This window comes from Salmo trutta, chromosome 16 (assembly GCF_901001165.1).
Source record: "Salmo trutta chromosome 16, fSalTru1.1, whole genome shotgun sequence".
NCBI lineage: Eukaryota > Metazoa > Chordata > Actinopteri > Salmoniformes > Salmonidae > Salmo > Salmo trutta.
The window spans coordinates 35,264,683-35,292,651 of NC_042972.1; the positions used below are offsets into that span (position 1 = coordinate 35,264,683).

At 43.8% G+C, this 27,969-nt stretch overlaps 1 protein-coding gene across 1 annotated transcript; it reads right to left on the reverse strand.

The window, feature by feature from the left end:
• wnt4 (wingless-type MMTV integration site family, member 4) lies at positions 1-27,969 on the reverse strand. Its single transcript, XM_029694164.1, has 6 exons — positions 27,233-27,969; positions 3,753-3,834; positions 1,398-1,551; positions 992-1,123; positions 642-784; positions 1-544 (listed from the first exon to the last, which is right to left on the reverse strand). The coding sequence occupies exons 1-6, from the start codon at positions 27,307-27,309 to the stop codon at positions 74-76; spliced, it is 1,059 nt and encodes a 352-aa protein (XP_029550024.1). The 5' UTR covers positions 27,310-27,969; the 3' UTR covers positions 1-73.

The following is a 27,969-nucleotide window of genomic DNA, read 5'->3' on the forward strand; positions in this document are numbered from 1 at the left end:
TGCAGGTGAGAAGGAAGAGAGTGGGGTGTGATGGGGCATTTGTTTGGGTCTCCATTGGGGATTTCCATGGTGATCACCGGCAGGTGTGCATCTCCACCATCTTGCGGCACTGTTTGCACTTGACGTAGCAGCACCAGTGGAACTTACAGCTGCACCTGTCCACCACCTCCACCTTCTCTGTCTGGAAGCCCCGGCCGCAGCACATCAGCTCACAGCCATCGATGGCCTTCGATGTCCGGTTACACTGTCGCCCCGCCGTACCCAGCATGCCTGGTGTGCGCGGGTCGTGGTCACAGAAGTCGGGGCTGGGGTCAAGGTAGACCAGGTCTTCGTCTGTGTGAGGTTTGAACTGGGAGTTCCGTGGCACCAGGATCTTGGTGGTGCCCACCTTGCGCTGCTCCACCTCTGTGGCGCCGTCAAATTTCTCCTTGATGGCGTTGCCCACCTTGCGGAATGGGGGCATGGCCTTCCAGCAGGTCTTCACCTCACAGGACCCTGACACGCCATGACACTTACACTCCACACGCATGTGGCTCAGAATGGCCTGCAGGGAGACAGAAAGAATGCATGTTTTTATCTCCTGTCTTTTTCTTTGCTGTTGACTTTGCTATGACAGAGTTGTTGGTTGTGATATGTCATACCTTCCTCCCGGACTCATTGTTGTGTAGGTTCATGAGTGCTCTGCTGGGGGACTGTCCTTTACTCCTCTCCCTCACATCAACAAAGGATTGAGAGAAGGCCACTCCATACGCAATGTTATCACTACAGCCTGACCACTGGAACCCTGGGAGGGAGAGAGAGAGAGAGAGAGAGAGAGAGAGAGAGAGAGAGAGAGAGGGAGGAGGAGGGGAGAGAGTTAGCAGTCAAACAGTGTGTGCCTACTATGTGTGTGTGTGTGTGTGTGTGTGTGTGTGTGTGTGTGTGTGTGTGTGTGTGTGTGTGTGTGTGTGTGTGTGTGTGTGTGTGTGTGTGTGTGTGTGTGTGTGTGTACCTTCTGGACTGACTCCGTGGACGTTGTGGTCGCAGCCACATTTCTCCAGCTCTCCGCTGCTGCAGGCCCGGGTCACAGCGAACGCCACACTGGCTGCTGAGATGGCATAAACAAAGGCTGCCTCCCGAGTGCCTGTCAAGAACATACACATACAGGCCAACGTTAAACAGGGCCTCCCTGTGGCTCAGTTGGTAGAGCATGGTGTTTGCAACGCCATCATGGTGTGTGCAACACCAGGGTTGTGGGTTTGATTCCCACGGGGGGGCTGGATAAGAGTGTCTGCTAAATTACTAAAATGTAAAATGTAAATGTAAACACACACCTACAACTGAAATGGCAATGTTTTTATCCTGAGAAGTTCATAAGTATATTTATTCTAAAATAAGTTATTGATACTGAGGCGTACCCTGTGTGACAACCTTGCCGAAGACAGGCATGGTTTCCAGTGTGGAGCAGTTCCATCGGCGGTTCCTGAACTGAAACTGGCACTCGTCTATGGCTAGCTGAGCCCCGTGCCGAACAGCATCCATCACCTCCACACTGCGCTTACAGATCTGCACCTGGTTAGAATAATGATCATAACATTACAGATCTGCACCTGGTTAGAATAATGATCATAACATTACAGATCTGCACCTGGCTAGAATAATGATCATAACATTACAGATCTGCTCCTGGTTAGAATAATGATCATAACATTACAGATCTGCACCTGGTTAGAATAATGATCATAACATTACAGATCTGCTCCTGGTTAGAATAATGATCATAACATTACAGATCTGTATCTGGTTAGAATAATGATCATAACATTACAGATCTGCTCCTGGTTTGAATAATGATCATAACATTACAGATCTGCACCTGGTTAGAATAATGATCATAACATTACAGATCTGCACCTGGTTAGAATAATGATCATAACATTACAGATCTGCACCTGGTTAGAATAATGATCATAACATTACAGATCTGCACCTGGTTAGAATAATGATCATAACATTACAGATCTGCACCTGGTTAGAATAATGATCATAACATTACAGATCTGCTACTGGTTAGAATAATGATCATAACATTACAGATCTGCACCTGGTTAGAATAATGATCATAACATTACAGATCTGTATCTGGTTAGAATAATGATCATAACATTACAGATCTGCACCTGGTTAGAATAATGATCATAACATTACAGATCTGCACCTGGTTAGAATAATGATCATAACATTACAGATCTGCACCTGGTTAGAATAATGATCATAACATTACAGATCTGCACCTGGTTAGAATAATGATCATAACATTACAGATCTGTATCTGGTTAGAATAATGATCATAACATTACAGATCTGCACCTGGTTCAAGGTCAATTACTAGTGCTTGTATCTTGAATTTAAAGACTTGGACATACACTACCGTTCAAAAGTTTGGGGTCACTTAGAAATGTCCTTGTTTTTGAAAGAAAAGCTATTTTTTTGTCCATTAAAATAACATAATTGATCAGAAATACAGTGTAGACATGGTTAATGTTGTAAATGACTATTGTAGCTAGAAACGGCAGACTTTTTATGGAATATCTACATAGGTGTACAGAGGCCTATTATCAGCAACCATCACTCCTGTGTTCCAATGGCACGTTGTGTTAGCTAATCCAAGTTTATCATTTTAAATAGCTAATTGATCATTAGAAAACCCTTTTGCAATTATGTTAGCACAGCTGAAACCTGTTGTGACGATTAAAGAAGCAATAAAACTGACTTTCTTTAGGCTAGTTGAGTATCTGGAGCATCAGCATTTGTGGTTTCGATTACAGGCTCAAAATGTTCAGAAACAAAGGCCTTTCTTCTGAAACTCGTCAGTCTATTCTTGTTCTGAGAAATTAAGGCTATCCCATGCGAGAAATTGCCAAGAAACTGAAGCTCTCATACAATGCTGTGTACTACTGCCTTCATAGGAGTCAACAATGAAGAGGCGACTCAGGTATACTGGCCTTCTAGGCAGAGTTCCGCTGTCCAGTGTCTGTGTTCTTTTGCCCATTTTAATCTTTTCTTTTTATTGGCCAGTGTGAGATATGGCTTTTTCTTTGCAACTCTGCCTAGAAGGCCAGCATCCTGGGAGTCGCGTCTTCACTGGTGACGTTGAGACTGGTGTTTTGCGGGTACTATTTAATGAAGCTGCCAGTTGAGGACTTGTGAGGCGTCTGTTTCTTAAACTAGACACTCTAATGTACTTGTCCTCTTGCTCAGTTGTGCACCGGGGCCTCGCACTCCTCTTTCTATTCTGGTTAGAGCCAGTTTGCGCTGTTCTATGAAGGGAGTAGTACACAGCGTTATACGAGATCTTCAGTTTCTTGGCAATTTCTCGCATGGAATAGCCTTCATTTCAGAACAAGAATAGACTGACGAGTTTCAGAAGAAAGGTCTTTGTTTCTGGACATTTTGAGCCTGTAATCGATCCCATAAATGCTGATGATCCAGATACTCAACTAGTCTAAAGAAGGTCAGTTTTATTGCTTCTTTAATCAGGACAACAGTTTTCAGCTGTGCTAACATAATTGCAAAAGGGTTTTCTAATGATAAATTAGCTATTTAAAATGATAAACTTGGTTTAGGTTTTCTTTCATAAACAAGGACATTTCTAAGTGACTTCAAACTTTTGAACGGTAGTGTAACTTTTATAACATATGTACCATCCTGTCATACCCTGCCAACCTTGAAACCTGAAAATACTGCCACTGTTTGTCATGGTAGATGTGTACCTGTTTATGGATGAGTCCTCGCAGACGTTCACACGTCTCCTCATCACTGATACTGCCCACTGACGACAGTTTAGCCAGGTACCTGACAGAGACACAAAGAAGGGGGGGTTAATATTAAATATGCAACTAGACAAATAACAACACAATGACCCCTCCAATAACAATGATGAGATGAACGTGACAGACACAGATGCCTCAGTATGGGCTCGGTGCAGATTTAGTTCTACATCATGTTGAGAAGAGGGAAATAGTTGTATCATCTAAACCACCTCCAGGGCACACAGGTCACTCCTCACCCCTTCAGTCCCATATCTCTTTGGCTAAAAGCACCTTACAGAAATAGACCCATCTCATACGCTCATCACAGACATACTCTTCACCAGAACATTCGACAGAGGGGCTGTCTGGGCCTTGTCTGTGGCCCTCCCTCACCTCTCTCTCCTTCCCTCTTTCCATTCCTTTCTCTCTCTCTCTTTATCTGTCCCTCACCTCACTCTCTTCCCCCTCTCTCTCTCCCTCTCTCTGTCAGTCTCCCTGTACTTCTCTCCCTCTGATGTTGACAGGGTATCATTAGGTAAGGTTGACTGGGGTCTCTCCCAGGGCTGATTGTCCACACACCTCCTTCTAGCCTTTTTCCCTCACCGCCTTTCCTCTACAGCCCAGATAACCTCTCTCTCTATCTCTCTCTCACACAGTCACCTCCTCTTCTCTATGCAGATAACACCCTCTCTCCCTTTCTCTCTCAACACACACACTCTCTCTCTCTCTCTCTCTCTCTCTCTCTCTCCTTCGCTCTCATGGTCATCTCCTCTCCACTCAATAGTCAGATAACCTCGACCATGACCACTCGACCACATCCTCCCTCCGACAGTCTTGTCTATACAGCAGGGGACCTCACTATCAGAGCACTGCTGCCTTCCTCCCTCAGTCTGTCTGAATGCTTGTCTGACAATAACAATCAATCACTTTTTATGAATGAAATGGTACAGGCTCAGTTCACAACCAACTGTCTTCACCAACAGATAAAATGGTAAATACTGAAGATATACTGTATAATCTGAACATATACTGTATAATCTAAACGTATACTGTATAATCTGAACATATACTGTATAATCTGAACAGATACTGTATTAACTTGTTTCTCTTTACTGTTTTTTCATGCACCTCAGAATCATGGATGCATTATTCTCTTAATTTTTTATTTGATCGATTTTCAGTTAAATAATTATCCTTCCTGAATTTGTACATACGCATCTTCCCCTCAATAAAATACATTGAAGTTCAAATACAGCTATACAAGAAAAAGACCTAGGACCTTGAGCTGTGTGTTCTGTCTGTTTGGGTACACAGTCTGCACACATCCAGCTGTGATAGTGTGATGAAGTCACCTTGAGACTATCAGGCCTCTTCTGAACACTGGAGAACCACTGTCTGTCTGCACTGCAGCTGGTGAGGCTCAGCATCTCTCCTATCGCATAAACCTGTCCCCCTCAGCATTCAGTACCCCCCCCCCCCCACACACACACACACACACACACACACACACACACACACACACACACACACACACACACACACACACACACACACACACACACACACACACACACACACACACACACACGCATGTATGCGCACAGGGACTCACACACTAACACACACACACACACACACACACACACACACACACTAACACACACACACTAACACACACAGAGATGAAAGTACTCATAAAGCACCAGCTGCTGGCATGCCACTGGCCCAGCCCTGACCCTGGAAACATTTAATAAACATTGGATAAAGCACATGGGAAGGACAGATAAGCTCTACGCAGGTGTAGTTCTGTCTATGTGTTTGTGAAACGCTCCTGCATGGGAAAAAACTAGCCCAGACATTTGGGGAGTGTGTGCATGTGTGTTAGTGAATGTTGGTGTGTGTTAGTGTGTGTGTGTGTGTTTGTGTATTCAGTGCTTCCATCTTTATCTCTTTATTTGGCTGTGTACCCTCTGTTTCCACTCTTTCCCCTTGCTCTCATTCTTCTTCCTCTCTCCCACACCCACACCATCTCTCTCACTCTCTCTTTCTGGGAGGTATAGTCAGAGGGTTCGTGGGCGCATTCCACCTGGAGTGTGGTTTGTTCGCCGGCTACTGTGTGTTTGTGTTGCATTACGCATCACAGCCCTGACAACACTGCTGGCTCCAACAAGCTTAGCCCAGCGCAACTTAGCACGCAACCACTCCACTACAGCCCTATCCGCAGAAACAGAAACACAGACAGTTACCACTACAGCCCTACCGCAGAAACAGAAACACAGACAGTTACCACTACAGCCCTACCGCAGAAACAGAAACACAGACAGTTACCACTACAGCCCTACCGCAGAAACAGAAACACAGACAGTTACCACTACAGTTCTACATTGAGAGAGAGAGAGAGAGAGCAGGAGCGAGAGAGAGAGCAAGAGAGAGAGAGAGAAAGAGAGAGGGTATCTGGGCTGTTGAGGAAGGGTGGTGAGGGTGGAGTGGAGACTGAGAGAATGGAGGAGAGATAGATAGGTGAGAGAAACCCCCCCCTGGCTAAACAAGTGTGATGCTCTAAAGATGCCATGCTGTACACCATATCTGAGGTAGATAGGTCTGTATCTGAGCTCTGGCTATAGCAACTACCCCTTCCTCTGAGGACAGATGAATCTCTACTAACACAGAGGAGGACCTCACAGAGACCAGCCCTCACACACTCTTACAGACACCTCTCTCTGTCTCTGTCTCTCCCAGAGTATTTATATCAGTTGCTTACCTTTCCTCTGCTGAGTACACAGGAGAGGTAAACAGGTGGAGGTATATATAGGTTTAGGGAGCTCCTCACAGAAAATAATACACAGTAACAGATACTGTTTATCTGTGTTCACTGCAATATTCAGCTATAGTTTTATCCTATAGTAAGTTATCATTGCTTCACTGTGCATGAAGTGTAAGTAAAATGTTTGTTTTTTCTGACGACACAGCTAGTGGAGGACAAAGTTTAGCCAGCCAACAGGACAACCACAGACATTCTGGAAGCATGATTGGGAAAGTAAGTGGAAAGGTTTGTGGCAAGGCACACGCGCAGATACTCAAACACACACAAATAGCAGTGAGGGGTCTGTAGAGATTACCAGTTCTAAATTGCAATCTTTGGATTCCTGCATACTGTGGTATGCCCCAGCACATTGATGAACCCCTCACCTAGATATATGGCCACATAAAATCTAGCAAATCATTGTACCTACGGTGCTGCACCGCGGCTGACCCTGGCTGGCTACCAACCTCTCTCTCTGTGCGTGTGTGTGCGTGTGTGTGCGTGTGTGTGAGTGTGTGTGCGTGTGTGTGCGTGTGCGTGTGCGTGTGTTTCTCGTGGGGTTGGGTTAAAAGCAAAAATATGCATTTCCAAATATGCATTTCCAAGAAAACTTACAATACATGATTATTCTTGTCTAGAGAAACTCCAGGCCCATGTATATACCAGCAGCATGGATGACTCTGTACCACCACTTTCTGAGCTAGTATGATATGATGACCTGGGATGACCTCTGCTGGACTGGAGTCAGATCAGCAGACACACTTGCAGAACCCAGTGTGGCCTGCAGAGGGCAGCCTGATCTCAGTCTCTTCTCAGGAGTCTCCCCTGAGGCACAGAGCAGCACAGCCCAAGGCCCAGACCATCAACAGCCAGACAGAAAAAGTTTATCCTTTCAGGTTTCAACCAAGAGGCTTAGGCTGCTCTTAGACAGACAACATCACATCATTTCTTGGCAGCCATGTTAGTGCCTTCCAGGAAATGTTCTTAAAGGACTGACTCTGACAAAAACAAACTCACGGTCTGCACCCGACAGCAAATGTGTATCTTCAGAAAACTATGTCAACATTTTACGGAAAGGGGCAAGGATACATTTGACAAGCAATAATTTTGAGCCTGATTGTCAGTAGAGAAAATGGGTGCATCTCAATAATGTAGTGGTTTTCTCTCCTCATCTCCTTTCTTCAGTTTGCAGTGAAATTAAAAAACTGGTTCTGGTTGTCTTCTTTTATGATGGCTTAACTTTTCTTTTGTTATCAGACTATTTTGACTATTGAGATGTACTCCATAGGAGTCTATGGGAATCTGTGCAGCTGTTGTGGCTACAGTATATTACAATACTGTCAAATTAAATATACAGCAAGGACATATTTCAATAGTAATTGAAATGACCATCATAACAATCTCAGCAATATGATGCAGATGAGGAGGAAAAGGTCAAGGAAAGGAAAGGAAAGAGGCAGAGGAGGAGATAGGAGTGTGATGCTGTTTACTGTTTTCTTTTGTGCAGTTATATATTCATGTTGAAGGGGGATTGCCCATTCTTGCTTTGAGATTGACTATTTGTCTTGAACTGTTCTTGGATTGGATTTTGACTTCCTTATTAACATTGGACATTGAGACTTTGGTTAGGATTATATATGAACTTTATTTTGGGACTATCATTGAAAGAAGGTGAATTGTTTATTTTGATTTAAATCTAATTGGTTACAATTTACTCATCTTTGCTCACGTCATATCAATGTGTCTGCTTTGCTTTGGTTGCTCTCATACTGACACAGTATTTATTTGAACTTTCAAATGGTATCTTAGTTTGTGATCCAAGCTGATTGTTGCAGGAGGATGCATAAAGAAGAGCTGGTTGCTGCAGGAGGAGGGCATAAAGAAGAGCTGGTTGTTGCAGGGGGAGGCATAAAGAAGAGCTGGTTGCTGCAGGAGGAGGGCATAAAGAAGAGCTGGTTGTTGCAGGGGGAGGCATAAAGAAGAGCTGGTTGTTGCAGGAGGAGGGTATAAAGATTAGCTGGTTGCTGCAGAAGGAGGCATAAAGAAGAGCTGGTTGTTGCAGGGGGAGAGTATAAAGAAGAGCTGGTTGTTGCAGGAGGAGGGTATAAAGATTAGCTGGTTGCTGCAGAAGGAGGCATAAAGAAGAGCTGGTTGTTGCAGGGGGAGGGTATAAAGATTAGCTGGTTGTTGCAGGAGGAGAGTGTTAAGAAGAGCTGGTTGTTGCAGGAGGAGGGTATAAAGATTAGCTGGTTGCTGCAGAAGGAGGCATAAAGAAGAGCTGGTTGTTGCAGGGGGAGGGTATAAAGAAGAGCTGGTTGTTGCAGGGGGAGAGTATAAAGAAGAGCTGGTTGTTGCAGGGGGAGAGTATAAAGAAGAGCTGGTTGTTGCAGGGGGAGAGTATAAAGAAGAGCTGGTTGTTGCAGGGGGAGAGTATAAAGAAGAGCTGGTTGTTGCAGGGGGAGAGTATAAAGAAGAGCTGGTTGTTGCAGGGGGAGAGTATAAAGAAGAGCTGGTTGTTGCAGGGGGAGAGTATAAAGAAGAGCTGGTTGTTGCAGGGGGAGAGTATAAAGAAGAGCTGGTTGTGGCAGGGGGAGAGTATAAAGAAGAGCTGGTTGTTGCAGGGGGAGAGTATAAAGAAGAGCTGGTTGTTGCAGGGGGAGAGTATAAAGAAGAGCTGGTTGTTGCAGGGGGAGAGTATAAAGAAGAGCTGGTTGTTGCAGGGGGAGGGTATAAAGAAGAGCTGGTTGTTGCAGGGGGAGAGTATAAAGAAGAGCTGGTTGTTGCAGGGGGAGAGTATAAAGAAGAGCTGGTTGTTGCAGGGGGAGAGTATAAAGAAGAGCTGGTTGTTGCAGGGGGAGAGTATAAAGAAGAGCTGGTTGTTGCAGGATGAGGGTATAAAAAATATGGAAAAGGAAGAGGGAGAGGGAGACAAGGTGGATGAGGAGATTAGTTGAGGGAGGAAAGTAGAAGTAGGAGGGATAGAAAAGAGGAAGGAAAGGAGGGAGAGGAGATAGTTGGATAGATGCAGAGGAGATGGGCTGAGCTGAGGAGAGGAGATAAGGAAGAGGAAAAAAAGAGAGGCGAGAGGAGGTGGGGGAATGAGGAGTGAGACAGAGGAGGAGAGAAAGGAAAGAGGAAGTTCTTCCAGTCAGAACATAAACTGTCTCAGCCCAGTAGTTGGGTCAAACCAACAAGCAGCAACACTCACTCAGACTGACCCTACAAGTGAACTCTAACCTTAACACCTGAACCCTGGCCTTCACTCTCGGCTGCTGATGTTTGTATACACAGTCTGACTTAAGCTAAACCCAGAACCCATTATGGCTCCTGTGAAGCAGGGAAATTGTGTACAATGGGGTCCGGATTTATTGACACCCTTGATAAAGATGAGCAAAAATGACTGAATGACTGTATAAAATAAATCATTCAAATGCTGAGGTATATTATATACCAAAAAAATGTGGGAATTATAGAATTATAGTACAATTGCTCAGAGAAATATATTTTGTTTAAACACTAATACTTTTTTTTCTTACAATTATTGACGTTTCTTTCCAGTACCATTTAATACCTAATCCTGTGACGATAACGGCACTGAGCCATTTCTAAAATGTTTTACGAATTGGGGAACACATTGGGAGGGATCTTAGACCAGGGTTTTGAGTCGGGAGACTGAGACGGTCATTGCAAAATGTTGATTTTGTGGCCAATGAACCATTTCTTTGTGGATTTTGATGTGTGTTTGGGTTATTGTCTTGCAGCCAAGTTTCAGTGTCCTGGCACAGGTATGCGCTGACCAGAGGACAAGTGTCTTTACTAACATTTTCAACCTCTCCCTGACCGAGTCTGAATTACCTGCACGTTTCAAGCAAACCCCCATCGTCCCTGTGTCCAAGAACACCAAGGCAACCTGTCTAAATGGTTACCGCCCAGTAGCACTTATATCTGTAGCAATGAAGTGCTTTTGAAAGACTGGTAATGGCTGACATCAACACCATCATCACAGAAACCCTGGATCAACTCAAATTTGCATACCGCCCCAACAGATCCACAGATGACGCAATCTCTATTGCACTCCATACTGCCCTTTCCCTCCTGGACAAAAGGAACATCTACGTGAAAATGCTATTCATTGACTACTGCTCAGCATTCAACACCATAGCGCCCTCCAAGCTCACCACTAAGCTAAGAACACTGGGACTGAACACCTCCCTCAGCAACTGGATCCTGGACTTGAAGGGCACCTCAAGGGTGCATGCTCAGTCGTGCGTGGCCGCACACGACTCCAACACCATCATTAAATGTGCCGAGGACACGATGGTGGTAGGCCTGAACACCAACGATGATGAAACAGCCTATAGGGAGAAGGTCAGAGACCTGGCAGTGTGGTGCCAGGACAACAACCTCGCCGTCAACGTCAACAAAACAAAGGAGCTGATCGTGGACTACAGGAAACGGAGGGCCGAACTATCATGGTCTAAACACACCTCCTCAGGGGGCTGAAAAGACTTGGCTTGGGCCCTCAGATCCTCAAAAGGTTCTACAGTTGCACCATTGAGAGCATCTTGACTGGCTGCATCACTGCTTGGTATGGCAACTGTTCGTCATCCGACTACAAGGTGCTACAGAGGGTAGTGCGTACAGCCCAGTACATCACTGAGGCGGAACTCCCTGCTATCCAGGACCTCTATACCAGGAGGTGTCAGAGGAAGCGCTAAAAATTGTCAAGGGCTCCAGCCACTCAAGTCATAGACTGCTCTCTCTGCTATCGCAACTACCTCAACTACCTTGTAACCCTGTATATAGCCTCGTAATTGTTATTTTAATGTGTTACTATTTCCTTTTTTATTCAGCGAATATTTTTCTTACATTTTAAAGTGGCAATACAGCGCCTTTGGAAAGCATTCAGACCGCTTGACTTTTTCCACATTTTATTACGTTACAGCCTTATTCAAAAATGTATTAAATTGAAAAGGTAAACTGTTTTTTATTTACATAAGTATTCATACCCTTTGCGTTGAAACTCAAAGTTGAGCTCAGGTGCATCCTGTTAACACTGATCTTCCGTGAGATGTCTCTACAACTTGATTGGAGTCCTCCTGTGCTAAATTCAATTGATTGGTCATGATTTGGAAATGCACACGTCTGTCTATACAAAGTTCCACAGTTGACAGTGCATGTCAGATCAAAAACCAAGCCATGAGGTCGAAGGAATTGCCCGTAGAGCTCCGAGACAGGATTGTGTCGAGGCACAGATCTGGGGAAGGGTACAAAAACATGTCTGCAGCATTGAAAGTCCCCAAGAACACAGTGGCCTCCATTATTCTTAAATGGAAGAAGTTTGGAACCACCAAGGCTCTTCCTATAGCTGGCTTCCCGGCCAAACTGAGCAATCGGGGAGTAGGGCCTTGGTCAGGGAGGTGACCAAGAACACAATAGTCACTCTGACAGAGCTTAAGAGTTCCTCTGTGGGGATGGGAGAAATTTCCAGAAGGACAACCATCTCTGCAGCACTCCACCAATCAGGCCCTTATGGTAGAGTGGCCAGACGGAAGCCACTACTCAGTAAAAGGCACATGACAACCCGCTTGGAGTTTGCCAAAAGACACCTAAAGACTCTCAGACCATGAGAAACAAGATTCTCTGGTCTGATGAAACCAAGATTGAACTCTTTGGCCTGAATGTGAAGCGTCACGTCTGGAGGAAACCTGACACCGTCCCTACGCTGAAGCATGGTGGTGACAGCGTCATGCTGTGGGGATGTTTTCAGCGACAGGGATGGGGAGACTAGTCAGGATTGAGGCAAAGATGAACGGAGCAAAGTACAGAGAGATCCTTGATGAAAACCTGCTTCTGATCGCTTAGGACCTCAGACTGGGCGAAGGTTTACCTTCCAACACAGCAATGACCCTAAGCACACAGCCAAGACAACGCAGAAGTGGCTTCGGGACAAGTCTCAATGTCCTTGAGTGGCCCAGCCAGATCCCGGACTTGACCCCGATCGAAAATCTCTAGAGAGACCTGAAAATAGCTGTGCAGCAACGCTCCCCATCGAACCTGACAGAGCATGAGTGGATCTGCAGAGAAGAATGGGAGAAACTCTCCAAATACAGGTGTGCCAAGCTTGTAGCTTCATACCCAAGATGACTCAATGCTGTAAACACTGCCAAAGGTGCTTCAACAAAGCCCTGAGTAAAGGGTGTGAATACTTATGTAAATCTGATATTCCCGTTTTTTATTTGTAATAAATTTGCAAAAATGTCAAAAAAACTATTTTTGCTTTGTCATTATGGGGTATTATGTGTAGATTGATGATGATTTTGGGGGGATTTTTTATCCATTTTAGAATAATGCTATAATGTAAGAAAATGTGGAAATAGTCAAGGAGTCTGAACACTTTCCAAAGGCACTGTATGTAACTTTTTGAGCGACCCGACCAAATACACAGTAATGTGAGTTATATGTCTATTATTCTATTTGAAAGTCTAAGCATTAGATCTGTTCTATCTGCGCTATTTCTATGCTTCCCGTTCTTAAGTTTTGTTAGATGGTACAGTGATTGTCTACACTATACTAGCTTATTTTGTCAAATAAACTGAATTTAGGCAAATTACTAGAATTTTAACAACCAGGAAATGGTGGAGTGACTTCTGCATAGAGCAACTTTAACACTGTATTGTTGGGAATGGGTTCGTAAGTAAGCATTTCCCGGTAAAGTCTACACCTGTTGCATTCGGCACATTTGATCAAAACATTTTGATTTTGATTTATTTGATTTGATTGTGGCTAAATGTCCTGGTACTGGGTAAAGTTCATGATGTTGTTGACCTTAACAAGGGCCCCAGGACCAGAGGAAGCAAAATAGCCCCACAACATCAAATATCCACCACAATATTTTACAGTAGGTATGGGGTTATTTTCTGCTCATGCATTTCAATGCCAAACCCACCACTGGTGTGCGTGGCCAAAGAGCTCTATTTTCATGTCATCCAACAAATGTAAACGCCTGGAGTTTTCTAAACGCCATTCACACTTGGATTGGAACTGGTGCTTTGGTCAGATGACATGAAAATAGAGCTCTTTGGCCTTGGCATACACATGAGAATGCATGAGCAGAAAATAACCTCATACCTACCGTAAAATATGGTGGTGGAATTTTGGGAATCGTCCCAACGTGTTCTCCAATTCATTACATATTTTAGAAAAAGGCTCAGTGCCGTTATCCTCGCAAGGTGGAGCATTCAATATAGTTCAGTATTTTGTATTATTTATTTTATACAGTCATTTTTGCTCATCTTTATCAGGGGTGTCAATCATTTTGGACCCCACTGTACATGTACAGAGACACTGGATTGGATCTAAAGGAAATGCTTTTGCCATATGACAGAGGGTGTCAGTACACCATTTAAATACATACATAATGTATAAGAGACATTACTGTGCAGCCATATTCATCGACCTGGCCAAGGCTTTCGACTCTGTCAATCACCACATTCTTATTGGCAGACTCGACAGCCTTGGTTTCTCAAATGATTGCCTCGCCTGGTTTACCAACTACTTCTCTGATAGAGTTCAGTGTGTCAAATCAGAGGGCCTGTTGTCCGGACCTCTGGCAGTCTCTATGGGGGTGCCACAGGGTTCAATTCTCGGGCCGACTCTCTTCTCTGTATACATCAATGATGTCGCTCTTGCTGCTGGTGATTCTCTGATCCACCTCTACGCAGACAACACCATTCTGTATACTTCTGGCCCTTCTTTGGACACTGTGTTAACTAACCTCCAGACGAGCTTCAATGCCATACAACTCTCCTTCCGTGGTCTCCAACTGCTCTTAAATGCAAGTAAAACTAAATGCATGCTATTCAATCGATCACTGCCCGCACCTGCCCGCCCGTCCAGCATCACTACTCTGGATGGCTCTGACTTAGAATACATGGACAACTACAAATACCTAGGTGTCTGGTTAGACTGTAAACTCTCCTTCCAGACTCACATTAAGCATCTCCAATCCAAAATTAAATCTAGAATTGGTTTCCTATATCGCAACAAAGCATCCTTCACTCATGCTGCCAAACATACCCTCGTAAAACTGACCATCCTACCGATCTTCGACTTCGGCGATGTCATCTATAAAATAGCCTCCAACACTCTACTCAACAAATTGGATGCAGTCTATCACAGTGCCATCCGTGTTGTCACCAAAGCCCCATACACTACCCACCACTGCGACCTGTACACTCTCGTTGGTTGGCCCTCGCTTCATACTCATCGCCAAACCCACTGGCTACAGGTTATCTACAAGTCTCTGCTAGGTAAAGCCCCACCTTATCTCAGCTCACTGGTCACCATACCCACTCGTAGCACGCGCTCCTGCAGGTATATCTCACTGGTCACCCCCAAAGCCAATTCCTCCTTTGGTCGCCTTTCCTTCCAGTTCTCTGCTGCCAATGACTGGAACGAACTGCAAAAATCACTGAAGCTGGAGACTCATATCTCCCTCACTAGCTTTAAGCACCAGCTGTCAGAGCAGCTCACAGATCACTGCACCTGTACATAGCCAATCTGTAAACAGCCCATCTATCTACCTCATCCCCTTACTGTATTTATTTTATTTATCTTGCTCCTTTGCACCCCAGTATCTCTACTTGCACATTCATCTTCTGCACATCTACCATTCCAGTGTTTAATTGCTATATTGTAATTATTTCGCCACCATGGCCTATTTATTGCCTTATCTCCCTTATCTTACCTCATTTGCACTCACTGTATATAGACTTTTTGTTTTAATTTTTCTACTATATTATTGACTGTATGTTTTGTTTATTCCATGTGTAACTGTGTTGTTGTATGTGTCGAATTGCTATGCTTTATCTTGGCCAGGTCGCAGTTGCAAATGAGAACTTGTTCTCAACTAGCCTACCTGGTTAAATAAATGTGAACATTTTTTATTTTAAATTTTAAAAAATGATGTGTTGCCAGAACATGAGTTTAGTCTGTCCAGATATAACTTACTGGTCCGTTTGCAAAAACAAACCCATCCTGTTTCAAACAACATCTGAAATATGGTCAACATACATTGCATTCAGAAAGTATTCCTACCCCTTGACTTATTCCACATTTTGTTGTGTTACAGCCTGAACTCAAAATGGATTAAATATGTATTTTTTCTCACCCATCCACAAACAATACCCCATAATGATGAAGTGAAAACATGTTTTTAGAAATGTTTGCAAATTTATTAAAAATAAAATACAGAAATATCTCATTTACATAGGTATTCACACCCCCGAGTCAATACTTTGTAGATGCACCTTTGGCAGAGCTTCCAGCTGTGAGTCCTTCTGGGTAAGTCTCTAAGAGCTTTTCACACCTGGAGTGCACAACATTTGTCCATTATTATTTTCAAAACTCTTCAAGCTCGGTCAAATTGGTTGTTGTACATTGCTAGACAACCATTTTCGGATCTTGACAAAGATTTTCAAGTAGATTTAAGTCAAAACTGTAACTCGGCCACTCAGGAACATTCACTGTCTTCTCGGTTACCTACTCCAGTGTATATTTGGCCTTGTGTTCTAGGTTATTGTCCTGTTAAAAGGGGAATTAATCTCCCAGTGTCTGTTGGAAAGCAGAGTGAACCAGGTTTTCCTCTATAATTTTTGACTATACTTAGCTCCATTCCGTTTCTTTTTTAACCTGAAAAAAATCCCCAGTCCTTAATGATGACAAGCACACCCATAACATGATGTAGCCACCACAATGCTTGAAAATATGGAGAGTGGTAGTCAGCAATTTGTTGTAATGGATTTGTCCCAAACATAACACTTTGTATTCAGGACAAAACATTAATTGCTTTGCCACATTTTTTGGAGTATTACTTTAGTGCCTTGTTGCAAACAGGATGGATGTTTTGGAATATTTTGTATTATGTACAGGCTTCCTTCTTTTCACTCTGTCAATTAGGTTAGTATTGTGGAGTTACTGCAATGTTGTTGTTGATCCATCCTTAGTTTTCACCTATCACAGCTATTAAACTCTAAGTTAAGAAGGAAGCCTGTATTTTTGTAGTGACTAGGTGTATTGATACCCCATCCAAAGTGTAATTAATAACTTCACCATACTCAAAGAGATATTCAATGTCTGCTTTTCATTTTGTTTTACCCATCTATCAATAGGTGCCCTTTTTGGCGAGGGATTGGAAAACATCCCTGGTCTTTGTGGTTGAATCTGTGTTTGAAATTCACTGCTCGACTGAGGGACCTTACAGATAACTGTATGTGTGGGGCACAGAGATGAGGTAGTGAAGTTATTTATAATAAGGGTTACATGGAGAAAATCGGACCTCTCTGAAATGAAAATGGATGGCCCTCACTTCAGCAAAATATATTTGACCTAAATCCTCCCTGAATGCTTAAAAAAAGTAACCCTTCCCTATACCTAAAATAATAGACCAGAGTCTTAGATATGCAGTTTTAGAAATAGTTATTTGTCCTGTAAGCGCTACATGTCAACGCGGGAATTTTGATAGTGCACAGGGCTGCGGGCCAGAAGGCTGTGGGTTTGCAGACCACCATGGACAAGAGTAGACTTGGCAAGATCGCTTTTATAGTAAAATCATTGCATGAATCTAGTATCATATTTGCAGGTCCGAGAAAAAATTGCCTTTTATAACACATTTCATGCAATTCTATGTAATTTTACATATTAGCTGAATATTTTCTTAATACCACACAAATTACCGAAATTACAGGCTAAGAATGAACAGAGAGATAGGCCTGTGTTCATATTATCACATTTCTCCAATGCCAAGTCAGTGTGTCTTGTTTACAATGAAACTGTCCCAAATAATTAAATCTGAGATGCCATTAGGAATCTGAGCATGGTACTTTCAAAACTTAGGCCTACCTTTCCACTCTAGACAGAGTATGCATACCTTTCCACTCCAGACAGAGTAGCCCTACCTTTCCACTCCAGACAGAGTAGGCCTACCTTTCCACTCCAGACAGAGTAGGCATACCTTTCCACTCCAGACAGAGTAGGCCTACCTTTCCACTCCAGACAGAGTAGGCATACCTTTCCACTCCAGACAGAGTAGTCCTACCTTTCCACTCCAGACAGAGTAGTCCTACCTTTCCACTCCAGACAGAGTAGACCTACCTTTCCACTCCAGACAGAGTAGGCATACCTTTCCACTCCAGACAGAGTAGGCCTACCTTTCCACTCCAGACAGAGTAGACATACCTTTCCACTCCAGACAGAGTAGGCATACCTTTCCACTCCAGACAGAGTAGGCCTACCTTTCCACTCCAGACAGAGTAGGCCTACCTTTCCACTCCAGACAGAGTAGGCATACCTTTCCACTCCAGACAGAGTAGGCCTACCTTTCCACTCCAGACAGAGTAGGCATACCTTTCCACTCCAGACAGAGTAGTCCTACCTTTCCACTCCAGACAGAGTAGTCCTACCTTTCCACTCCAGACAGAGTAGACCTACCTTTCCACTCCAGACAGAGTAGGCATACCTTTCCACTCCAGACAGAGTAGGCCTACCTTTCCACTCCAGACAGAGTAGACATACCTTTCCACTCCAGACAGAGTAGGCATACCTTTCCACTCCAGACAGAGTAGACCTACCTTTCCACTCCAGACAGAGTAGGCCTACCTTTCCACTCCAGACAGAGTAGACCTACCTTTCCACTCCAGACAGAGTAGGCATACCTTTCCACTCCAGACAGAGTAGGCATACCTTTCCACTCCAGACAGAGTAGACCTACCTTTCCACTCCAGACAGAGTAGGCATACCTTTCCACTCCAGACAGAGTAGGCCTACCTTTCCACTCCAGACAGAGTAGACCTACCTTTCCACTCCAGACAGAGTAGGCATACCTTTCCACTCCAGACAGAGTAGGCCTACCTTTCCACTCCAGACAGAGTAGGCATACCTTTCCACTCCAGACAGAGTAGACCTACCTTTCCACTCCAGACAGAGTAGGCATACCCTTTCCACTCCAGACAGAGTAGGCATACCTTTCCACTCCAGACAGAGTAGACCTACCTTTCCACTCCAGACAGAGTAGGCATACCTTTCCACTCCAGACAGAGTAGGCCTACCTTTCCACTCCAGACAGAGTAGGCATACCTTTCCACTCCAGACAGAGTAGGCATACCTTTCCACTCCAGACAGAGTAGACCTACCTTTCCACTCCAGACAGAGTAGGCCTACCTTTCCACTCCAGACAGAGTAGTCCTACCTTTCCACTCCAGACAGAGTAGGCCTACCTTTCCACTCCAGACAGAGTAGTCCTACCTTTCCACTCCAGACAGAGTAGGCCTACCTTTCCACTCCAGACAGAGTAGACCTACCTTTCCACTCCAGACAGAGTAGGCCTACCTTTCCACTCCAGACAGAGTAGGCCTACCTTTCCACTCCAGACAGAGTAGGCTTACCTTTCCACTCCAGACAGAGTAGTCCTACCTTTCCACTCCAGACAGAGTAGCCCTACCGTTCCACTCCAGACAGAGTAGCCCTACCTTTCCACTCCAGACAGAGTAGGCCTACCTTTCCACTCCAGACAGAGTAGGCCTACCTTTCCACTCCAGACAGAGTAGGCCTACCTTTCCACTCCAGACAGAGTAGGCCTACCAACAAAAATGTCAGCTATAACAGCTAGCTACTCTTCTACCGTGGCTTAACCCAACAAGAGAAGGTCACAAGTGTTTCGCTAAAAGCTGTCTGGGTTTAAACCTCTTCTATTGTACATAAAGTAAATAGCTTAATACATTGATAGTGACAGAATTAGATTACTTCCCAAGCAAAGTCAGCCTCTGAATGTCAAAGAAACTAAACAATGATAACACCATATGCACCGGTCATGTCTTTCCCAGGTATTTCACAGCTTGTTTCTAGCATAAAGCATTGCGGACCAAAGCGCTGTTATGGCCTAGACCACTTTATATAATCGGATCCGTTTTATTTTCTTCAAAATCTTAAACTAATATGGGCTAGGTCTGTGCTTTTTGCCATTTTCTTTAATAAAAGGTAGGCCTATGGTATACCCTCTCATACCCCTCAATTTGAATCTTGGTTTTAAAGGAAAACTCCACCCAAAAACTATCTTTTAGTGTTTGTTTCATTAGTCCATTGTTGACATAGTCCCAAAATGTTTTGCATGTTATCAATCAAGTTTTCAAGATATGTAACTTTCGAAATACAGAAATTTGGCCCATATGATGCATTTTACATCATATGATGTTGCGTTTTGCATCATAAAATGCAAAATGCATCATATGGGCCAGATTTCCCGAAAACTTAAATGCTGACATGCAAAACATTTTGGGACTACAGCCTATCAACAATGGATTAATGAAAAAAATATAAAAATATATTTTTGGGGTTGGGTTTTCCCTTAACTTATCAGTCTTTCACTGACACGGAGGTAGGCTATTTAAATAATGCATGGTGGGTGGAGGAATTGATCAATCTATGGATATAGCATCCTATAGCCCAATTTCCTCTGTCAAACAGGTAAGCCTACCTCTGACTTCTTAAATAGGAAGAAACCTTTGATTCTCCTCCTGAACTGCCACTGTAGCTCTACACAGCACAGCCATTGGTTAAGCAGCACACAACAACGTTTTGGATCATCAAGAGCAGTTGCAGTGTGTAATGCAATCTAGTTTTATTTACCTCATCCTAGCAGCTATCTTAGAAATATAGCTTTCCTCTGTCTGTCTGTCTGAAATATAGCTTTCCTCTGTCTGTCTGTCTGAAATATAGCTTTCCTCTGTCTGTCTGTCTGAAATATAGCTTTCCTCTGTCTGTCTGTCTGTCTGTCTGAAATATAGCTTTCCTCTGTCTGTCTGTCTGAAATATAGCTTTCCTCTGTCTGTCTGTCTGAAATATAGCTTTCTTCTGTCTGTCTGTCTGAAATATAGCTTTCCTCTGTCTGTCTGTCTGAAATATAGCTTTCCTCTGTCTGTCTGTCTGAAATATAGCTTTCCTCTGTCTGTCTGTCTGAAATATAGCTTTCCTCTGTCTGTCTGTCTGAAATATAGCTTTCCTCTGTCTGTCTGTCTGAAATATAGCTTTCCCTCTGTCTGTCTGTCTGAAATATAGCTTTCCTCTGTCTGTCTGTCTGAAATATAGCTTTCCTCTGTCTGTCTGTCTGAAATATAGCTTTCCTCTGTCTGTCTGTCTGAAATATAGCTTTCCTCTGTCTGAAATATAGCTTTCCTCTGTCTGTCTGTCTGTCTGAAATATAGCTTTCCTCTGTCTGTCTGTCTGAAATATAGCTTTCCTCTGTCTGTCTGTCTGAAATATAGCTTTCCTCTGTCTGTCTGTCTGAAATATAGCTTTCCTCTGTCTGTCTGTCTGTCTGAAATATAGCTTTCCTCTGTGCTTCTCTGAGCAAGCACTTCGTAGCCTATCACCTATTTATCTGTGATGCATGATATCACCTAAAGGCTACGGATAAAACAGTTTGAGACCACACTAAGTAGCCTATAGGCGCAATTAATATTGAGCGCCCAGCGGAGAATCAGAGATGAGGGGTGGCATCGGGCACACATCGATATATAGCATAATAAGTAACGAATTCTAAAACAATGAGAAATATTGATATTTAATCAATTACAAATTACATGACCCTCCCTTGGACTACACTAAAAAAATACTAAACCCTCCCCTTGACTGAAATTGAAAAAGCATGACCCTCCCCCAGGTAACGATTCTGTACATTTTTATCCGTCCCTAATTACTGCATTATTTGACGTTTGTCCAAATTGGATTTTATCTTTGACAGAATCGTCAATTCATGACTTAGGAGTCATTTGTTCTATTCTATTCTTCTCCCTGGCAGGAACAGAACTCTATTCTAGTGCAGCATTGGATGCATGGTGAGATCCATGATCCTTTTACTTAATTAAACCATACAGAGCGAGCAGCAGGGAGGCGACAGTCTATTGTTTAAGTCCCTATCTAAATTTGTGACGAATAATGCTCAAAATAGCTCTCATCCATTTAACCACACCACATTCCAAGCTAGCCCCTTATTGCAAAAGTCTATGATGCATGATGCAGACAAGCACACACACACACACACACACACACACACACACACACACACACACACACACACACACACAGACAGACAGACAGACAGACAGACAGACAGACAGACAGACAGACAGACAGACAGACAGACAGACAGACAGACAGACAGACAGACAGACAGACAGACAGACAGACACGTACGTACACGCACAGAAAGAGAGACAAAGAAAGAAAGCATGCTAAAGAGGGTAAGAATGACCCTAATTGCTAATGAGGGCTGGGGTTTGGTGGTCCAATGTGCAGCCAGGTCACCCATGATACAAGTCAGTATTTGACGATAATCCATGTCTGAGGATGTTGTGAGATGACGTGGAAACTGGCCACTAGGGGCAACAGTGAGTGCTGTTACCTTCAAGTAGGTTTCGGTTCTGCTAGGGCATTCTGGATGGGAATGGTCGAGGGGCGTTAGCATCTGCCTCTGATTCCAAAGGTTGCAAGTCCAAATCCAGTGATAGTTTTAAGCTTATCCCAAACCTTAATGCTTACCTTAACCATTCAGGGGTCAATGCCTAACCATAACATTTTGGAGTTAAACTTAACCAAACTTAACCATAACCGTAAAAATGTGGCGTTAATGCTTAAACTTAAAGACTTTTAAATTTGAAAGAACTTCGGAATTTGATGTTTGAGAAACATGGATCAAGGTCTAATTCTGACGTGAGACTGTGAGAGCTACTTGCTAATGTATGTGCATTATGCCTGTGCTTGTGTGTGTGTGTTTGTGTGTGTGTGGATGTGCGGATGTGTTAGCGATGGGGTCATGGTGTTGGCAGTCTGTTATTTTTAGGGTGAAATGTGCTCTAATGGAGACAGCAGCAGAGCAGGCACCAGATAACGCATAAAAATACACTCACAAACTCAATACCCTCACAAACACACAGAGAGAGAGAGAGAGAGAGAGAGAGTGAGAGAGAGAGAGAGAGAGAGAGAGAGAGAGAGAGAGAGAGAGAGAGAGAGAGAGAGAGAGAAGGCAATACAAGCCACCTCCCACCAGGTGCGGTAATCCTCTGGCCCCAACAGGTCAGGACCACTTTGTGTATGTGTTTCATCAGACATCCATCTTCCGCCATTTCCCTTTCTATTCTTTTCTCTCCTCATCTCGCTCTCTAATTTTCTCCTCTCTCTCTCTCTCTCTCTTTCTCTCTCTCTCTCTCTCTCTCTTTCTCTCCCTCTCCTCCTCCTTCCTTTGTTTTTTAGTCAATGCAGTTGTGCTTTTCCTCAGGTATCTATGTTAGCCTGTGCTATCCGTAGTGTATTAGTGTGAGCAGGAGGGGGTCTGGGGACAGGACGCTGACAGGAGGACATGAATGTGACAACCTGACTACAGCTTCATCACCACTTCGTCACTGCTGGTATTTGTGTTTGCAGTGTGTGTGTGGTGTGTGTGTGTTTGCAGTGTGTGTGTGGTGTGTGTGTGTGTTTGCAGTGTGTGTGTGTTTGCAGTGTGTGTGTGTGGTGTGTGTGTGTGTGTTTGCAGTGTGTGTGTGTTTGCAGTGCAAGGCGCCACAGTGTAGCGCAACGCCAAGGTCCCTGCTTTCTCTGGTTACTCATCAGCTGTCATCTCTTTATCGCCTGCCTGACACACTGACCATGCCTGTAGTCTATTTAATACACACACCACTGTTGCTCCAAGCCTCGAAACCCTCGGCAGACATGCTAGAGCATCCTGAACAGTTTTGTCATTCGACAGAGTGAATATTGGTGGTGTCTTTATTTGTCTTTGAATGTATAAGTGCGTATCAATATATCAGCTTTAACAGACAACTGTATATTCTCATTTGTTTTTATGACAGCACATCATTTCAAATACATTTATACAAATGAGCAGGTTCATGGTCCACATGGATCAATGATCACTGACATTGGTCCTCAAAGGCTAATGCGCTTTACTCAGTTAATGTGTAGCTAGGCCTATTTCTTAAAAGCATGGGATCCTGTCAAGCAATTGTCTATGAAAACACTGTATGGGTATTAAAAAAACAATCATAAACTGGTGGTTCAAGCCCTGAATGCTGATTGGCTGACAGCCGTGGTATATCAGATCCTATACCACAGGTATGACGAAACATTTATTTTTAGTGCTCTGATTAGGTTGGTAACCAGTTTATCATAGCAATAAGGCACGAGGATGTGTGGTATATGGCCTATATTCAACGGCTAAGGGCTGTATCCTCGCGTTGCGTTGTGCCTAAGAACAGCCCTTAGCCGTTGAATATAGGCCATATACCACACATCCTCGTGCCTTATTGCTTAATTATTCAACGGGCTTGACGTTTCAAATTCAATGAGCAATCTAAAACAAATAGGCGAGGATTATAATATTATCCCCAGGGCCAATTCACGGGGTTTATGTTGAGTAAATAAATGAAACTGAAGCAACAAACCAACACATGTAGGCCGAACCCCTGCGTTCCCTTTGACAAACGCCACAATTCTGTCAATTAGGCTACACACACACACACACACACACACACACACACAACCTTTCTCTCTCTCTCTCACACACACACACACACACACACACACACACACACACACAACCGTTCTGTCTCTCTCTCTCTCTCACACACACACACACACACACACACACACACACACACACACACACACAGGATCCAGCTGTTAACCGGCCCGGAGCTGGAACCCTTCGAGCCGAGCGCAGGTGCAACAGGGAAATCTCTCGCGCCATAGGATAGGAGAAAGAGAGCGAGAGGAGGGCGAAAAGAAGGTGTTGACCGACAAACTAATGAACAGTAGTAGTCTACTGCAGGCCTGTCAGCCCCGATTCTAGAGAGGCATTAGGAGTATGACTCAGCGCTCAGTAGCCGATGAGTGGTTTAGAGAGGGATATTGAAATTCTCACGGGATATTAGGCAATAAGAAAATGATTTAGGGTAAAAACAAATAGTTCACTCAACAGTGTTCCCGTAGAAATGGGAATTGCATCATCGCTTATCCAAAATTCTATAGCTCATTTTAAACATTCATGAGATTTGGCAGGCGTATTATAGCCTAAACGAATTGTATACTAAATTGTAATTAGCTGATTTCCCCCCCCCATTTTTTTCATGGTGTTATGTTGTTTAAAGAACCGAAAAGGAAAAGGCATGCAATAAGGTTATAGGCTACCTATCCAAAAATAGTGTTCAATAGATGTTCAATAGAATGACAATGTTAGAATAGCCTATATTGCAAATAATTGGCTGACACCTGTGATGAAATGAATCAGCATAGCTACAAACAGAAACCCGTTGATATACTTGGAAATCGTGATGACGTTAGACCAGTTATGCATCGGAACATTATGCATTTTGCCGTAGCACTACACAGCTGATTCCAAAAACAAACTAATCATCGAGGTTTGATCATTTGAATCAGCTGTGTAGTGTTAGGGCAAAAATCAAAACGGGCACCCCTTGGGGTCCTGAGGACCGAGTTTGGTAAACGCTGCATTAGACCATTCTATAATATATCGCCTGTAATTGACTACAGGCCTTTTCGATTTCAGCAAAGAACAAGACGAGTATTGAAAAGATAATTCAAATCACCATGAGAAAAATGCTCTGCGTTAGAAGACACAATTTGGAGATAAATAGGCCTATGCGGTGAGCAATAACAAGTTGAACATGTTTCAGAAAAAAAACTAAATTAAACTGGAAGTCTACTACAAAATTTGGTAACATAATCTAAATCGACCATTTTATCGAAAACATCTGTTTTTCGTTAAATAATGGCTAAATATGATGTTCTTATTCAACGAACCTGCATACCAGACATTGATACGAATATAACTCCTTGGAAAATAACGATTCCAGCATTATGCTCAGTAGCTCAATATAATCTATACGATCATATTCGATTCATTCATTAGATATGGATAGTTTTGTGTGAATACAGATCCATAAAATTATATGCCCATGATATTGATGCCAAAATTTGATTATTACCTTCGAATTGAAAAACTAATAAAATCTATAGATTATTGAACATATACTTTCAAAATCTACTTGACCTATCAAATATTTGCAATATAGGATAGGCCTATAAACTTGCTTTTTAAAAACATTTATCTTCAGTGAATTTTCACATGATCTGACCTACAGAGAATTTTCCTCTGCAGTATTTGTTCTGAGCCCTGTTTCCCCTCTCCTTTACTTGTGCTGCTCCCAGCTGACAGGTCTCCTATACCGGTGCCGGGAGAATGGAGAGGGGGCCAGGGGGTTGTGGCTGCTTGGTTCAGGGCTGAGGGGGAGAAGTGCACATGCTCCTGGTCGATCCCGCACACAGAATAATCATATTTAGCAGACTAGCAGAGAGGGTTTTCACTGCGCGTGGAACGTGTCTGCACACGCCCGCGTTCTGCTCTCTCGCCACACCTTGAGTCCAAAAACACGAGCTGCCATCAAACCCTATAGCACAATTTATAATCAACTATCTATGTTTAACATAATAATACAGGTTCAATGTATGTATAATTTGATGACATTGTAATGCATTTGGCTACTAAATGCACTCATCAATGTATTAGCAATTTATCAATGCATAATGCAAGATTGAATGGTGGCTTATGCTATATAAACTCAAATAATCATAATCATTTGATAAGGCTATCCTCATGTTCACAGAGCCCATTTCTGTCAACATATACGATATTATATTCACCGTTGTATCATACGATACAAACACTAATCATTGAAATAAAAATGCTAGTCACACGGTATTTAAATCATAAAAATAAGGACAGTAAAACCCAGAGCTGTTGCTTAGCTCTCTCTCTCTCTCGGTCTCCCTTGAGGTATGCAGACCCACCAAACCACCTCCCACCTCTGAGAGCAAGCACGCACTTGTGACGGAACAGCGAGGCTCGTGCAGCGGGGAGAAATGGGCAATAATGTGCAATGTGGCCATAGTGTAGTTAGTTTGGCCCTAGTCACTTACTCAGTGTAGGCTACCCTGCACATTGCAGGTCCCAGGGGACAACTGAGACTGACAACTAATGTTGTTTTACCTTGACAAATAGCCTATAACGGAATTGGGCCTTGCACACTCAGATGCACTGACACTGGCAGCTTCATCGAGGTAACAGGCAAGGTGAGATATTATTCTTGTTTGACTGACAGGTGCAGATGACCAATTATAACATTGTTATAAAATTGTTAGCCTATAGCCTAACAGTCGAGTGGATGAGTGGAGTGGTTGGGTTAACAACGACAGGGCATTGAGCTGTGACACTACGGACACACAGAGATCACAGAGACAGGGACAGGCAGAGACAGAGAAAGGGACAGACACAGGGACAGCGTCGTGATAATGACAGGAACAGGGGAAATGTGAGGTTTGGGATGGTTTGAAGAGAGATGGAGGAAGATATTTTGGGAAGAATGGAGAGAGTAGTGAAAGTGCAGACTGGCCAGGTTTAGGGATGGGGTGTGGAGGCGAGGGAGAGGAGGTGGGCAGAGAGTGGAGGGAGGCAGAGAGGGGAAGATGCAGAGAGGTGAGAGAGGAGTTGGAGTCCGTAAACTTCACTTACAGCCAGTTACTGGCGTTGGCCGAGAGCAGCGCGAGGAAGAGCATCAGCAGGGACCGTAAAACATATTCCGCGGTCATCGCGAGTGCTACCAGGAGAGAAAAATCCCAAAGAGAGTTGAAGTAATCCACAGAAGGTATGGCAGGGATCTCTGCCACGCGCTCCCAGGGGGAGGGACGAGAGCTGGCGGCGGTGGTCTAGTGAAGTACCGGAGATACGTGGGACCCCGTTAAATACAGTTAATCCATCATCACACATCCACAGAGATCAACCGGAGAGGCGTGAGACTCGCAGCTGTGTCACCCGGTCCGTTCGTCTCCTGCTCTCTCTCCACACAGAGAGAGAGGAAAAGATGGGAGGATAGGGAAAAGAGAGGATGCTAAAAATACACAGAAATTATTTTTTTCTGTGTCACGGCGCCAAACTCGGGAAGGCTGGGACTGAATTGGAACCTTCTTTTCACGTGTTTACTCTCGTTCCTGTTTTCGCGTTAACACCACCGGGCGCGCAATGAGAGGGGCAGTAAAAACCTTAACGACTTCTTCGCGAGTTGGAGTTGTAATCCCTCAGGTGCTCTCGAGACGCTCCTCGATTGCTGTGTTATTGCTGCTGTGGTCCATTCCAACTGATGGGCTTTGGTTCTCTCCACGTTGTCACACACACATTCACGAAACACACTCTTCACACAATCTTCCACAGCCTGCCACTGTGCGTTAGCTCTGTGGATGGCACTGAGAGGG